This window comes from Chiloscyllium plagiosum, unplaced genomic scaffold, assembly GCF_037043375.1.
Source record: "Chiloscyllium plagiosum isolate Xiang-an unplaced genomic scaffold, Cpla_swu_hap1 HiC_scaffold_2, whole genome shotgun sequence".
Classification (NCBI taxonomy): domain Eukaryota; kingdom Metazoa; phylum Chordata; class Chondrichthyes; order Orectolobiformes; family Hemiscylliidae; genus Chiloscyllium; species Chiloscyllium plagiosum.
This window is the reverse complement of record NW_028270140.1, coordinates 36,626,794-36,641,388: the sequence shown is the minus strand read 5'-3', so window position 1 is coordinate 36,641,388 and position 14,595 is coordinate 36,626,794. Positions and strand designations below refer to the sequence as shown.

The window sequence follows — 14,595 nt, the reverse complement described above, 5'->3', positions numbered from 1 at the left end:
TATCATTTAGTGTATCCATTGCTCCCGATGTGTTCTCCTCTACATTGGGGACTGGGCGCCTCCTAGCAGAGCGCTTCAGGGAACATCTCCGAGACGCCAGCACCAATCAACCACACCGCCCCGTGGCCCAACATTTCAACTCCCCCTCCCACTCTGCCGAGGACATGGAGGTCCTGGGCCTCCTTCACCGCCTCTCCCTCACCACCAGACGCCTGGAGGAAGAACGCCTCATCTTCCGCCTTGGAACACTTCAACCCCAGGGCATCAATGTGGATTTCAACAGTTTCCTCATTTCCCCTTCCCCCACCTCACCCCAGCTCAGCACTTTCCCCATGACTTGTCCGGACTTGTCCTACCTGCCTATCTCCTTTTCCACCTATCCACTCCACCCTCTCCTCCCTGACCTATCACCTTCATCCCCTCCCCCACTCACCCATTGTACTATATGCTACTTTCTCCCCACTCCTACCCTCCTCTAGCTTATCTCTCCACGCTCCAGGCTCACTGCCTTTATTCCTGATGAAGGGCTTTTGCCCGAAACGTCGATTTCAAAGCTCCTTGGATGCTGCCTGAACTGCTGTGCTCTTCCAGCACCACTAACCCAGAACTTGGAGTGTCTTGTCTTAATAAAAACACTTGAATGTTCCTCTGTAAATTCACATCTATACATCACCTTTTTTTAGCTGATCTTTGCCATATATTACAGAAATCCCAATTCCATTGTCTGTCTCACGGACAGCCCAATCTCCCTGCATTTACTCAACATCAACCTTAACATACTGACAGGGGGCATGGATTCCCTGAACTGTTTACACTTAAGAGTGCAGCTGACAAAGTGGAAAATGCAAACCTGCCATCCATTGCATCACAGTAATGTCAAATGTACATCAAAACCGGCTACAAATTAACAATGCGGAAAAGCCCTGGTATCTGAAAATCACAAACTAATGCTCCAATTTGCTAACACCCGACAAGGAGATTCCAAAAGCAGTAGGACTGACACTCCTTATCTTTAAAAAAAGATCAACCTTATTCCCCTCAATTCTTTCTCTTTGCAAAATCATAGCTATGATTGCTCTGCACAGAATTATGCCATTAATCAGAACCTGGATAAACACAAGAGGGAGAAACGAATTGTAGGATATGAAGTGAAGTTTGCATGCAGCCCAAATGGTTAGGGTGCCTGACCTGTTTCTATTTTGTCTATGTAAGCATTCAGGGGACGTACCTTGGTAATATCCATGTATTGCTTCAGCTCTCGTGTCACACACCAGTATCGCCAGACATTCAGTGAATACAGCGTTGCCTTTGTGGTGTTTGCACTGACAGCGCTGGTGCAGAGCTCCTTGAGTTCGCCATCAAACGTTGGAAACCTATTGAGTTTTCCAGAAAAGGCTACACAAAAGAAAAAGACAACCCACAGATGACAACCAAGGTTAGTTACAAAGGACCAGAGCATGACATAAACAACAAATCAATTAATAATGTTACAAAATCAGGGCTTGGTATTGTACTGACTCTGCCAAAACAGGTCAAGCCTAGGTGTGATCTCTTGCCTACAGCGGCTCCCAGAACAATAAGGCCTCAAATTAAAATCTCTCTACCTTATATTCAATTTCCTCTATGGCCTCTCCCACACCTCAAGGTGCAATTGTACCCAGACTTGCATGTCTTCCCCACTCCCCCACCATGATCTCTATACTCCCAGAATCCTAAAGTCTTGTGAATCCTCCATTTCCTGTCTCACATGCATTGACAGCAGTTTCTTCACTATTGTAATGCAAGTCAGTGTTGAAAGTGCTGAACTAGTTGCTCTCAATCAGTGTGGTGACAGGATGGTATACTGATCTCTCTGATCAGGTCTCCTCACCAGGGATCAGATCCAAAGCCAGATCTCACACAAAAAAAAATAGATATTATTCACAGATGTGCCATGGCAAAGTGGTTCCAGACTTTTTGGTTAAAGAGGATATCACGGCTGAACCAGAAAATGTCCTTGCTCAAGAAAGTGAAGCTCATTACCACAATAGTAACAACTTATGCAGCAATTTTACTGCCCCAGCAAAACAAAGTGCCCCAAGTGCTTCACAGGAGCAATAAAACACCACAGAATCCGTACAGTGTGGAAGCAGTCCATTGTGTCCACACCGATCCTCTGAAGAGCATACCACCTAAATCCACTCCCTACCCTAACCCTGCAATCCACAGTTAATCCACCTAGCCTGCATGTCCCTGGACACTATGGGCAATTCAGCATGGTCAATCGACCTATCCTGCACATCTTTGGACGTGGGAGGAAACTGCAGCACCCGGAAGAAACACACTGGGAGAACGTGCAAACTCCACACAGACAGTTACCCGACAGTGGAGTCAAACCCGGGTCCTTGAAGCTGTAAGGCAGCAGTGCTAACCATAATGTCACACAAAGACACTTAAGTATCACCTAAGTGTCTTAAGGGGGGGGGGGGGGGGGGGGGGGGGGGGGGGGAGAGGAGAGAAGCGACTCCAAGAAATGTTGGGAGGGAATTCCAGAGCTCAGGGTTGAAGCAGCTGAATGCATAACTGATAATAGTGGAGTGCTAAGACTGGGGATGCTCAAGAGGCCACAAGAGTTGAGTGTAGATACATCAGATAGTCAAACAAACCAATAGCTGCAGAGATATGAGTGATGGTGCACAGAGAGACGAGAGAGTAGAGATTTTGTGCAGTTTTAAGTGAAATGGGAAGTAGACCTTTTCCGTGGTGGATATCAAATGATGCTTCGCAGAACAACTACGTTCTGCCTGCAAAAATGATCCTGAGCTTCCAGTTGCCTGCCACTTCAACACAACACTCTGCTCCCTGACAAATATCTCTGTCTCAGGCTTGCTGCATTGCTCCTGAGAAGCTCAGTGTAAGCTGGAAGAACAACTCCTCATTTTCCGTTTGGGGACCGTGCAGACTTCTGGACTTAATACCGATTTCAATAAGTTTAGGGCTTGAACTTTCCTATGTCTTAGCCCCATCCCCACACACCAGGCCTTGTTATCACATTAGTGAAAGTGAGGACAGCAGATGCTGGTGATCAGAATCAAGATTAGTGTGGTGCTGGAAAAACACAGCAGGTCAGGCAACATCCGAGAAGCAGGAAAATCAACGTTTCGGGCAGGTTCCTGATGAAGGGCTCCTGCCTGAAACATCGATTTTCCTGCTCCTCAGATGCTGCCTGACCTGCTGTGCTTTTCCAGCACCACTCTAATCTTGACTCTTGTCATCACATAGTCTACTGCTACACACAACCCATTATTAGCCACTAAGAGTCTCCATTAACAGCTCCTCACCCTCCTAGCCAGACTGTTATCCAGTCCATTGCCTGTCCAACTATTTTTCTCTCTCTTTGAGCACAATCCCTATCGTTTACTCCTTACCCCCCTTCCCTCACCCTATCTTCTGCATAAAAACCCACATTTTCCTAGCTACCATCAGTTCTGAGGAAGGGTCACCAGACCAGAAACGCTAACTCTGATTTCTCTTCACAGATGCTGCCAGACCTGCTGATCTTTCCCAGCAATTTCTGTTTTTGCTTCTGATTTACAACATCCACAGTTATTCTGGTTTTGTTTGGTACAGAATGATGTAGGGACAGCATCTGGAAGGAGTTGTGGGAGCAAAGTGATACACAGAAACGATCAGAGTTCAACTCATCTGTAATTGACATGAAGGGATAAGCAAGTCTACACAAGGGGGCAAGATTAAAGTAGGGAACGAGATTATAAGTGGGGAAGTACATGTGGAAGGAGAAATTTCAGGATGATAAGAGGGCAGTGAAATCAGGAGGAAAAAGGTTGAAAGGATTTTGAGTGAGTTCTTTCATGATTATATGTTTTTTGAGATATGCCTCGATTAAATTTAACATACAAGCCGTAACTATTAATCTAACCTGGGGCAGTGTTTTGTAGAGGAATAAAACGTGTTATTTTTCTGGGTCTGTAGATTGTAAAGGAGCAAAAATGGCCTTTGTAGAGTGATATGTACTTCTTGTCAGATGTGGGAGTTTAAGAAGAGTTTAAGAGTTACTGTGGATTATATCTGCCATAAATGCTGTTGATTGTGAATCTTATCAGATCGAATGGATTGGTTGGAGAGACAGTTAGAAGCAATGAGGAATTTGCAGCAGTAACAGTATGTGATGGATGGCAGTTATAGGAAGGGGGGAAAAGTCTCAGATACAGTCACATAGATGGGTTAACTCCAGGAAAAGTGAGAGGGTTAGGCACCTAAGGCAGATGTGTTCTGTGGCTATACCCATTTCAAACAAGTATGCAGTTTTGAAAAATGTAGGGGGTGATGGATTCTCAAGGGAATATAGCACGAGCAGCCACGTTTCTGATAAAGAGACTGACTCTAATGCAACAAGGAGTATGTCGGGTTCCAAGAGATCAATTGTGTTAGGGGCCAGCAAGAGGTCATAGTCCAGATTGGAACCAACAATATAGGAAGGGAAAAGGTTGAGATTCTGAAGGATGATTACAGAGAGTTAGGCAGAAACTTAAAAAGGAGGTCCTCGAAAGTAGTAATATCTGGATTACTCCTAGTGAGGGCAGGAATAGGAGGATAGAGCAGATGAATGCATGGCTGAGGAGCTGGTGTATGGGAGAAGGCTTCACATTTTTGGATCATTGGAATCTCTTTTGGGGTAGAAGTGACCTGTACAAGAAGGATGGATTGCACCTGAATTGGAAGGGGACTAATATACTGGCAGGGAGATTTGCGAGAGCTGCTTGGGAGGATTTAAACTAGTAAGGTGGCGGAGGGAGGTGGGACCCAGGGAGAGAGTGAGGCAAGAGATCAATCTGAGACGGGTACAGTTGAGAACAGAAGCGAGTCAAACAGTCAGGGCAGGCAGGGACAAGGCTGGACTAATAAATTAAACTGCATTTATTTCAATGCAAGGGGCCTAACAAGGAAGGCAGATGAACTCAGGGCATGGTTAGGAACATGGGACTGGGATATCATAGCAATTACAGAAACATAGCTCAGGGATGGGCAGAACTGGCAGCTTAATGTTCCAGGATACAAATGCTAAGGAAGGATAGAAAGGGAGGCAAGTGAGGAGGGGGAGTGGCATTTTTGATAAGAGATACCATCACAGCTGCGCTGAGGGAGCATATTCCTGGAATTACATCCAGGGAAGTTATTTGGGTGGAACTGAGAAGTAAGAAAGGGATGATCACCTTATTGGGATTGTATTATAGACCCTCTAATACTAAGAGGGAAATTGAGAAACAAACTTGTAAGGAGATCTCAGCTATCTGTAAGAATAATAGGGTGGTTATGGTAGGTATGGTATGGTTTAACTTTTCAAACACAGACTGGGCCATGGGCCCCAGCTATACATGTCTCTTTGTTGGCTACGTAGAACAGTCGATCTTCCGTAATTACACCGGCACCACTCCCCACCTCTTCCTCCGCTACATTGATGACTGCATTGGCGCCACCTCGTGCTCCTGCGAAGAGGTCGAGCAATTCATCAACTTCACCAACACATTCCACCCTGACCTTAAATTTACCTGGACCATCTCGGACACCTCCCTTCCCTTCCTGGACCTCGCCATCTCCATTAATGACGACCGACTTGACACTGACATTTTTTACAAACCCACCGACTCCCACAGCTACCTGGATTACACCTCTTCCCAGGAGAAAGTGAGGTCTGCAGATGCTGGAGATCAAAGTTGAAACTTTATTGCTGGAACAGCACAGCAGGTCAGGCAGCATCCAGGGAACAGGAGATTCGACGTTTCGGGCACAGGCCCTTCTTCAGGAATGAGTATCAGTACTGTATCAGTACTGTATTCAGGAATCAGTACTGTATCTCATTCCTGAAGAAGGGCCTGTGCCCGAAACGTCGAATCTCCTGTTCCCTGGATGCTGCCTGACCTGCTGTGCTGTTCCAGCAATAAAGTTTCAACTTACACCTCTTCCCACCCTACCTCCTGCAAAAATACCATCCCTTATTCCCAATTCCTCCGCCTCCGCCGTATCTGCTCCCAGGAGGACCAGTTCCACCACAGAACACACCAGATGGCCTCCTTCTTTAGAGACCGCAATTTCCCTTCCCATGTGGTTAAAGATGCCCTCCAACACATCTCGTCCACACCCCACCCCTCCAACTGTAACAAGGACAGAACGTCCCTGGTGCTCACCTTCCACCCTACCAACCTTCGCATAAACCAAATCATCCGCCAACATTTCCCCCACCTCCAAACAGACCCCTCCACCAGGAATATATTTCCCTCCCCACCCCTTTCACCTTCTGCAAAGACCGTTCCTTCCGTGACTACCTGGTCAGGTCCACACCCTCCCGTCCTGGCACCTTCCCCTGCCACCGCAGGAATTGCAAAACCTGTGCCCACACCTCCTCCCTCACCTCCATCCAAAGGTCCTAAAGGAGTCTTCCACATTCATCAAATTTTACCTGCACACCCACCAATATCATTTACTGTATCTCGATGTGGTCTCCTCTAAACTGGGGAGACTGGATGCCTCCTAGCAGAGCACTTTAGGGAACATCTCTGGGACACCCGCACCAATCAATCACACTGCCCTGTGGCCCAACATTTCAACTCCCCCTCCCGCTCTGCCGAGAACATGGAGATCCTGGGCCTCCTTCACCGCCGCTCCCTCACCACCAGACGCCTAGAGAAAGAATGCCTCATCTTCCGCCTCGGAACACTTCAACCCCAGGGCATCAATGTGGACTTCAACAGTTTTCTCATTTCCCCTTCCCCCACCTCACCCCAGTTCCAAACTTCCAGCTCAGCACTGACCCCATGACTTGTCCTACCTGCCTTTCTTCTTTTCCACCTATCCACTCCACCCTCCCCCCGCCCCCGACCTATCACCTTCATCCCCTCCCCCACTCACCTATTTACTCGATGCTACTTTCTCCCCACCCCCACCCTCCTCTCATTTATCTCTCCACCCTTCAGGCTCTCTGCCTGTATTCCTGATGAAGGGCTTTTGCCCGAAACATCGATTTTACTGCTCCTTGGATGCTGCCTGAACTGCTGTGCTTTTCCAGCACCACTCTAATCCAGAATCTGGTTTCCAGCATCTGCAGTCATTGTTTTTACCATAGACTGGGACTGCCATAGTGTTAAGGGTTTAGATTACTTACAGATTATTTACAGTGTGGAAACAGGCCCTTCAACCCAACAAGTCCACACCGACCCGCTGAAGTGCAACCCACCCATACCCCTACATTTACCCCTTCACCTAACCCACGCAGACACGAGGAGAATGTGCAAACTCCAAACAGTCAGTCACCTGAGGCGGGAATTGAACCCAGGTCTCTGGCGCTGTGAGGCAGCAGTGCTAACCACCGTGCCGACCAAAGATGTAGAGGAATTTGTTATGTGTATACAAGAAGATTTTCTGATTCAGTACGTGGATGTACCTACTAGAGAAGGTGCAAAACTTGACCTACTCTTGGGAAATAAGGCAGGGCAGGTGCCTGAGGGGTCAGTGGGGGGAGCACTTTGGGGCCAGCAACCATAATTCCACTAGATTTAAATAGTAATGGAAAAGGATAGACCAGATCTAAAAGTTGAAGTTCTAAATTGGAGAAAGGCTAAATTTGACGGTATTAGGCAAGAACTTTCAAAAGCTGATTGGGGGCAGATGTTCGCAGGTAAAGGGATGGCCTTAAGGAATGAGATAACGAGAATCCAGAGAAAGTATATTCCTGTTAGGGTGAGAGGAAATATTGGTAGGTATAGGGAATGCTGGATGACTAAAGAAATTGAGGGTTTAGTTCCGAAAAAGAAAGAAGCTTATGTAAGGTACAGACAGGATAGATCGAGTGAATCCTTAGAAGAGTATAAAGGCAGTAGGAGTATACTTAAGAGGGAAATCAGGAGGGCAAAAAGGGGACATGAGATAGCTTTGGCAAATAGGGTTTAGGAGAATTCAAAATGGTTTTTAGAAATACATTCAAGACAAAGGGATAACTAGGGAAAGAATAGGGTCCCTCAAAAATCAGCAAGGCGGCCTTTGTGTGGGGCCGCAGAAAATGGGGGAGATACTAAATGAGTATTTTGCATCGGTATTTACTGTGGAAAAGGATATGGAAGGTATAAAATGTAGGGAAACAGATGGTGACACCTTGCAAAATGTCCATATTACAGAGGAGGAAGTGGTGGATGTCTTGAAACACATAAAGGTGGATAAATCCCCAGGACCTGATCAGGTGTACCCGAGAACTCTGTGGGAAGCTAGAGAAGTGTTTGCTGGGCCCCTTGCTGAGATATTTATATCATCGATTGTCACAGGTGAAGTGCCGGAAGAGTGGAGGTTGGCTAACGTGGTGCCACTGTTTAAGAAGGGTGGCAAGGACAAGCCAGGGAACTATAGACCAGTGAGCCTGACGTCAATGGTGGGCAAGTTGTTGGAGGGAATCCTGAGGGACAGGATGTACATGTATTTGGAAAGACAAGGTCTGATTAGGGATAGTCAACATGGTTTTGTGCGAGGGAAATTATGTCTCACAAACTTGATTGAGTTTTTTGAAGAAGTAACAAAGATGACTGATGAGGGCAGAGTGGTAGATGTGATCTATATGGACTTCAGTGAGGCATTCGACAAGGTTCCCCATGGGAGACTGGTTAGCAAAGTTAGTTCTCATAGAATACAGGGAGAACTAGCCATTTGGATACATAACTGGCTCAAAGGTGGTGACTGAGGGTGGTGGTGGAGGGTTGTTTTTCAGACTGGAGGCCTGTGACCAGTGGAGTGTCACAAAATTGGTGCTGGGTCCTCTACTTTTTGTCATTTGCATAAATGATTTGGATGCGACCATAAGAGGTACAGTTAGTAAGTTTGCAGATGACACCAAAATTGGAGGTGTAGTGGACAGCGAAGAGGGTTACCTCAAATTACAATAGGATCTTGACCAGATGGGCCAATGGGCTGAGAAGTGGCAGATGGAGTTTAATTCAGATAAATGTGAAGTGCTACATTTAGGGAAAGCAAATCTTAGCAGGACTTATATACTTAATGGTGTGGTCCTCAGGAGTGTTGCTGAACGAAGAGACCTTGGAGTGCAGGTTCATAGCTCCTTGAAAGTGGAGTTGCAGGTAGATAGGATAATGAAGAAGTGTTTGGTATGCTTTCCTTTATTGGTCAGAGTACTGAGTACAGGAATTGGGATGCCATGTTGTGACTGTACAGGACATTGGTTAGGCCACTGTTGAAATATTGCATGCAATTCTGGTCTCCTTCTTATCGGAAAGATGTTGTGAAACTTGAAAGGATTCAGAAGAGTTACAAGGATGTTGCCAGGGATGGAGGATTTGAGCTATAGGGAGAGGCTGAACAGGATGGGGCTGTTTTCCCTGGAGCATCGGAGGTTGACGGGTGACCTTATAGAGGTTTACAAAATTATGAGGGGCATGGATATGATGAATACACAAAGTCTTTTCCCTGGGGTCGGGGAATCCAGAACTAGAGGACATAAGTTTAGGGTGAGAGGGGAAAGATATAAAAGAGACCTAAGGGGCAACATTTTCACGCAGAGGGTGGTGCGTGTATGGAATGAGCTGCCAGAGGATGTGGTGAAGGCTGGTACAATTGCAACATTTAAGAGGCATTTGGATGGGTATATGAATAGGAAGGGTTTGGAGGGATATGGGCCGGGTGCTGGCAGGTGGGACTAAATTGGGTTGGGATATCTGGTCAGCATGGACGGGTTGGACCATGCTGTACATCTCTATGACTCTATGACTGGGGGATGGGGGGGTCAGATAAAGGGATGACTTGATAATCTTAACTGAGGAATTGATGAAAGATAAGTCACGGTGAGATTGTAGAGGACATTCTGGAATACTGTATCCAGGTCTGGTCACCCAGTTATAGAGAGGATATTATCACACTGGAGAGGGTTCAGAAAAGATTTACCAGCATGTTGCGGGTATGGAAGGTTTGAGTTATAAAGAAAGACTGGATTGGCTGGGATTCTTTTCCACTGGAGTGTAGCAGGTTGAGAAGCGACCTTATAGAAGTTTATAAAACAATGAGGAGTACAGATAAAGTTAATAGTTGTTGTCTTTTCACATGGATGGGGGATTTCAAGACTAGGAGGCACATTATTTAAGGTGAGAGGACAGAGATTTAACAAAGACACGAGAGCAAATTATTTTTTAAACAGAGGGCTCACATGTGGAATGAACTTCCTGATGATGTTGTAGAATTGGGTACAATTACAAATTTTAAAAGACGTTTGGATAGAAGTAGGAAAGATTTAGAGGGATATGGGCCAGCGCAGGCAGGTAGGACTGGTTTAGTTTGGGATTTTGCTTGGCCATGACTGGTTGGACTGAAGGGTCTGTTTCCGTGCTGTATGACTCTATGTGGAAAAGCCTCATCAAACGGAATGTGTTATCACCTCGTTATTCTAGAGGGACAAGCATAGCGGTGAGAGAACAGAGTCCACTGTATTGGCAGTGGGTAAGAAGAGTTGAACAGGAGTGGATTGCCAAATTTCACCACAGTAGGCACATTGGGCAAGAAGGTTGAGGAGTGTGCGGGATGGAGAAATTCAGGTTGCTGTATCAAATGCCTTGATAAATCCTTGGCACCATGCCAAGAGGGGCACAAAGGGAAGTTGCAGGCTTATTCCAGGAGGAAATCAAACCTAGGATGGTGGCAGAGAGCAGGAAGGTCAAGGAGGAGTGGAAGTTTGAGAAAGAATTTAGAAGGCGAGAGAACTTGAGAATGGGGAAGTGAAAGGAAGCTTGACAATAAAACAGCAGAATCTTGGAAGAGCACTATAATGAAAAAGTTTTTAAAAAAATACACAATTGGAAATAGAGAATGGACTGTGTCCATAAGATGCAACTGAGGCAAACAGCAAACGTGCTTTTTAATGGGAATCTGGGTAATCAAATGAAACAGTCAAGAAAAAAGTACTGTGCTGTTAGAATTTGGTGAAGAACAGTCGTAGGAGGTTCGTGTGTCGTTTAAAACACCAGCAGAAAGCAAGGGGATCAAACGGTCTGCTTCTATATCACATACTCGAATGAATGTTTACATATTTGTATTTCCTGAAATGAGTTGATAATGTTTTCCTTCACCTACGAATGACAAGATCATGTGGAGTGCCCCAACCTGTACCCATGTTTAGCTGAAGTAACAGGTGAGAGAAAGAGTTTGAACTTTGCTCATTCTGAGTCAATGGGACTCTAATTATTTATAAATTTACTGATCTATTGGGAGTTCTTTTTTTTTTAAAATCACCCAAAATATTTCTTGATAGGATATTTCTCCTCACTACATTTGCTCCCCAACTTTAACATCAGCCTTTCATGTCGCTGCATCAAAAAATAACAGTGAATTGAATCGCCCAAAAGAAAACCTCAAAGCTGAAGCTGATTGAATGATCCATAGTTTCAAATTTATTGCAATGGCTGACAATCTGTAATCTGTCCAGGAATTTACAGCATGAATTTCGTTACATAGGCAACATCCCTAAGAATTTTACATCACACATAAGCAAACAGTCAATATGCTCCACTCCCACCTTGATCATCAAAACAGAGCAACTTTAAGTTTAAAAATAAAATGTCAATTCTGCAGAGTCATAAAATTTGACATGCTATTTTACTACAGAAGTGAGAGATTCTGAGGTAGGAAGGAGAGTGTTTGCAAGCGACAGTTCTGACAGATTAACCAAAATAGTGGTCCACGGAACTGACAATGAAGTTTCGAGAAAATGTCTATAAGTAAGCCTTTACAGTTAAATGGTGTATCAGTGCAGTAAGCTCCAGTTACAAATGTCGTAATTTGTATTTTTAAAAAAGTGTCAAGGTCAGGTTCAACCAGGAAACAATATAACTTTTGATGAGGGTTCTCTGAGATTTGCGAGGACACTCTTTTTTGATTTTTATGGGCTACTTTGTCGTTCTCTCGAACTCATTTATTGCAACACAGTGATGAGGTAACAATACCTTCTATATAGAGGAACCTCAATTATCCGAAGGACATGGACGGCAAGTATTTCATTCGGTTAATTAAATGCTGGATAACATAATCAGACAAGCATCGGGTCCTTGCGATCTTGCTCGGATAATCCAAAATTCGATTAATCGAATGCCGGATAATCGATGTTCCTCCACACTTGTGTTGAAATATCGGGTATTTGGGCTCCCTCAGCAACAGGATTAGAAAATTCATCCACATCTTTAATAATTACCATCTCTCCATTAAATGTAACAACATACAAAGAAAGTATTTATTTCTCCAAGTTTTTAAAGTTTGCACAAGATAGGACACGTTCAGAATTTTATCCACCCCTCCCCAAAAATAACCAACAGACACTTCTATATATAACAAAATCTATTATCTAAACACCTTTTGCAATATGTAAGGTCACAACACAATACATTTCCATCATATTTAGACAAATCTGGACCATTTTAGCAAGACAATTAGAATCCTCCTTACTGAATCACAAATGTTGATAACAGATTTACACTGAACAAATAACACATAGCCAAAAAAATACTGTAAGTTTCAGCTCTATGTGCAAATTGCATTGAGTTTGTTGGAGGGATTCTTGCCTGGAAGACAAACAAGTTTTCCTCACTGTGTGTTACCAAACTTATCACGTTAATTGACGGTCCCAGCCCCATGAGATATATCACATCCGATTTCTGCCCCATTTATCATGCGCCATTCCAGCAACATCTCGCCACTGATTGGATATCCCAGAAGTGACTGATAACCCTGGTATAGGTGCCACCTTTGAAAGGCTGTGCACCCAGACAAGCACTGTTGGTCCACAGCTGCCCTGCATGGTCCCTCACATTTGCACCGGATGTAGCAGACGGGGGTAAAATGGCACCTGGCTTTTTGGCCAGATTCCTGGAGCTCAAGCTGAATTAAATGGTGAACAGGCAGGACTTCCTCTTCCCCTAGCACCATCAGTGCCATCCACAACACCAGACCATGCTATCCTGGTGAGAGATTGCCAACTGGGTCAGTGCAGTCACAGCTGTTTGGAGAAATGACCAGCATGATAGAAGAGCAATGACCATCTTCACTCCGCTCAGGGTAGGTGCCACCATCTTCTCTACGAAAACTAATTCTCCCTACGACTGTACCCACCTCCCGCCAAGATTCCTGCTATTACCTGCAACATCTTCACTATTCGACTTCAACCAACCCCGACTCCCAATACCACAAGCCCTGCATGTTTTCTGCACTGCCTACTCACTTGCTCAGGCCACTTCCCCACCTGCACCAGAAGTAATAACTATACTACACCCACTTTCACCTCCTTTAATACCTGGTTGTCTCTCCTCCAGGAGTTAAACAGCTCAAAAGAAAGAATGGAGACGGCTGTTGCACGGTGCATCATTCAGTTCCTCACTCTGACCAAGCCCTCAACTTACTCTATTTAAGGTTCCTTTTATGAAGTCCACCTCCTTTGATTTAATTGATACCCACTGACAACCATGACAAAGTTCCTTGGCACCTGCATGAAATAGCACAGCAATGTCTAAATAGTGGGTGGCACAGTGGTTTGCACTGCTGCCTCACAACGCCAGAGACCCGGATTCAATTCCTGCCTCAGGCGACTGACTGTGTGGAGTTTGCACATTCTCCCCGTGTCTGCGTGGGTTTCCTCCGGGTGCTCCGGTTTCCTCCCACCAGTCTAAAAATGTGCGGGTTAGGTGAATTGGCCATGCTAAATTGCCCGTAGTGTTAGGCGAAGGGGTAAATGTAGGGGAATGGGTCTGGGTGGGTTGCGCTTCGGCGGGTCGGTGTGGACTTGTTGGGTCGAAGGGCCTGTTTCCACACTGTAAGTAATCGAAAATCTAAGCATGACAGTAGCAATATGAGCCTGGTGTATCAGGCTGAGGGAACAAAGCATAAAAAGGCAAGGCAGGGATGCAGCAAGCGAAAGGGTTTACTTCCTAAAGCAGGTACGTTTGGGTGAGTGAGCGAGCAGTATTACTGTCAGCAAAGAGACCGGATATGCAGTCATGCCTGATCCTATGAGCTGGTAGCGTTCTCAAGTGCAGTGTTCTTCCTACAGTATTATGAGCATAGCTATCGGTGCAGTATTAAAGCATAGATGTAACCTGTAAATGGATTGGAGATGTATTATGAGTGCTCTTTAGGCTGGCATTTTGGAGGAGAGGCTATGTGGCTGGTAACCATGGAGCGTGCACAGAAATATTAGCACCTGGTGTTCAACATGGTGGTAATTTAGAATAGGTAGTGAGCTGAACCTGCCAAGCACACGCTCTGGTTTCCATGTTGGGGTTTCTCAATGTCTAGTTTGTTGGGTGAATTTAGTAAGATCTCAACTAGAATATTGTTGAAGTGAATAGGACTATCAACAAGGACCCTAACACGTGTTAACTGCTGTCAACTGGCAATTTGCCGCTGCCCAGTGAGGAAATCGCCATATGAAGATATGCTTCAATGGACTTCTCATCCAATTCTGCCACACATTTTGTTATTGCCCACGTCACTCAGAATCCTATAAGACTTTGCCCACAGTCTTCACTGCAATAGCATTCATTATATTGTTTTCTCCTATAATTGTTC

At 45.2% G+C, this 14,595-nt stretch overlaps 1 protein-coding gene across 1 annotated transcript in view; it reads right to left on the bottom strand.

Moving 5' to 3' along the window:
- The window catches only part of kiaa1958 (KIAA1958 ortholog), a 113,246-nt gene that overhangs the window by 5,599 nt on the left and 93,052 nt on the right, over window positions 1-14,595 (bottom strand). The window contains exon 3 of the mRNA XM_043715867.2: window positions 1,229-1,395. Within this exon, the coding sequence (XP_043571802.2) occupies window positions 1,229-1,395 (167 nt within the window). The remainder of the gene's footprint in view (window positions 1-1,228; window positions 1,396-14,595) is intronic.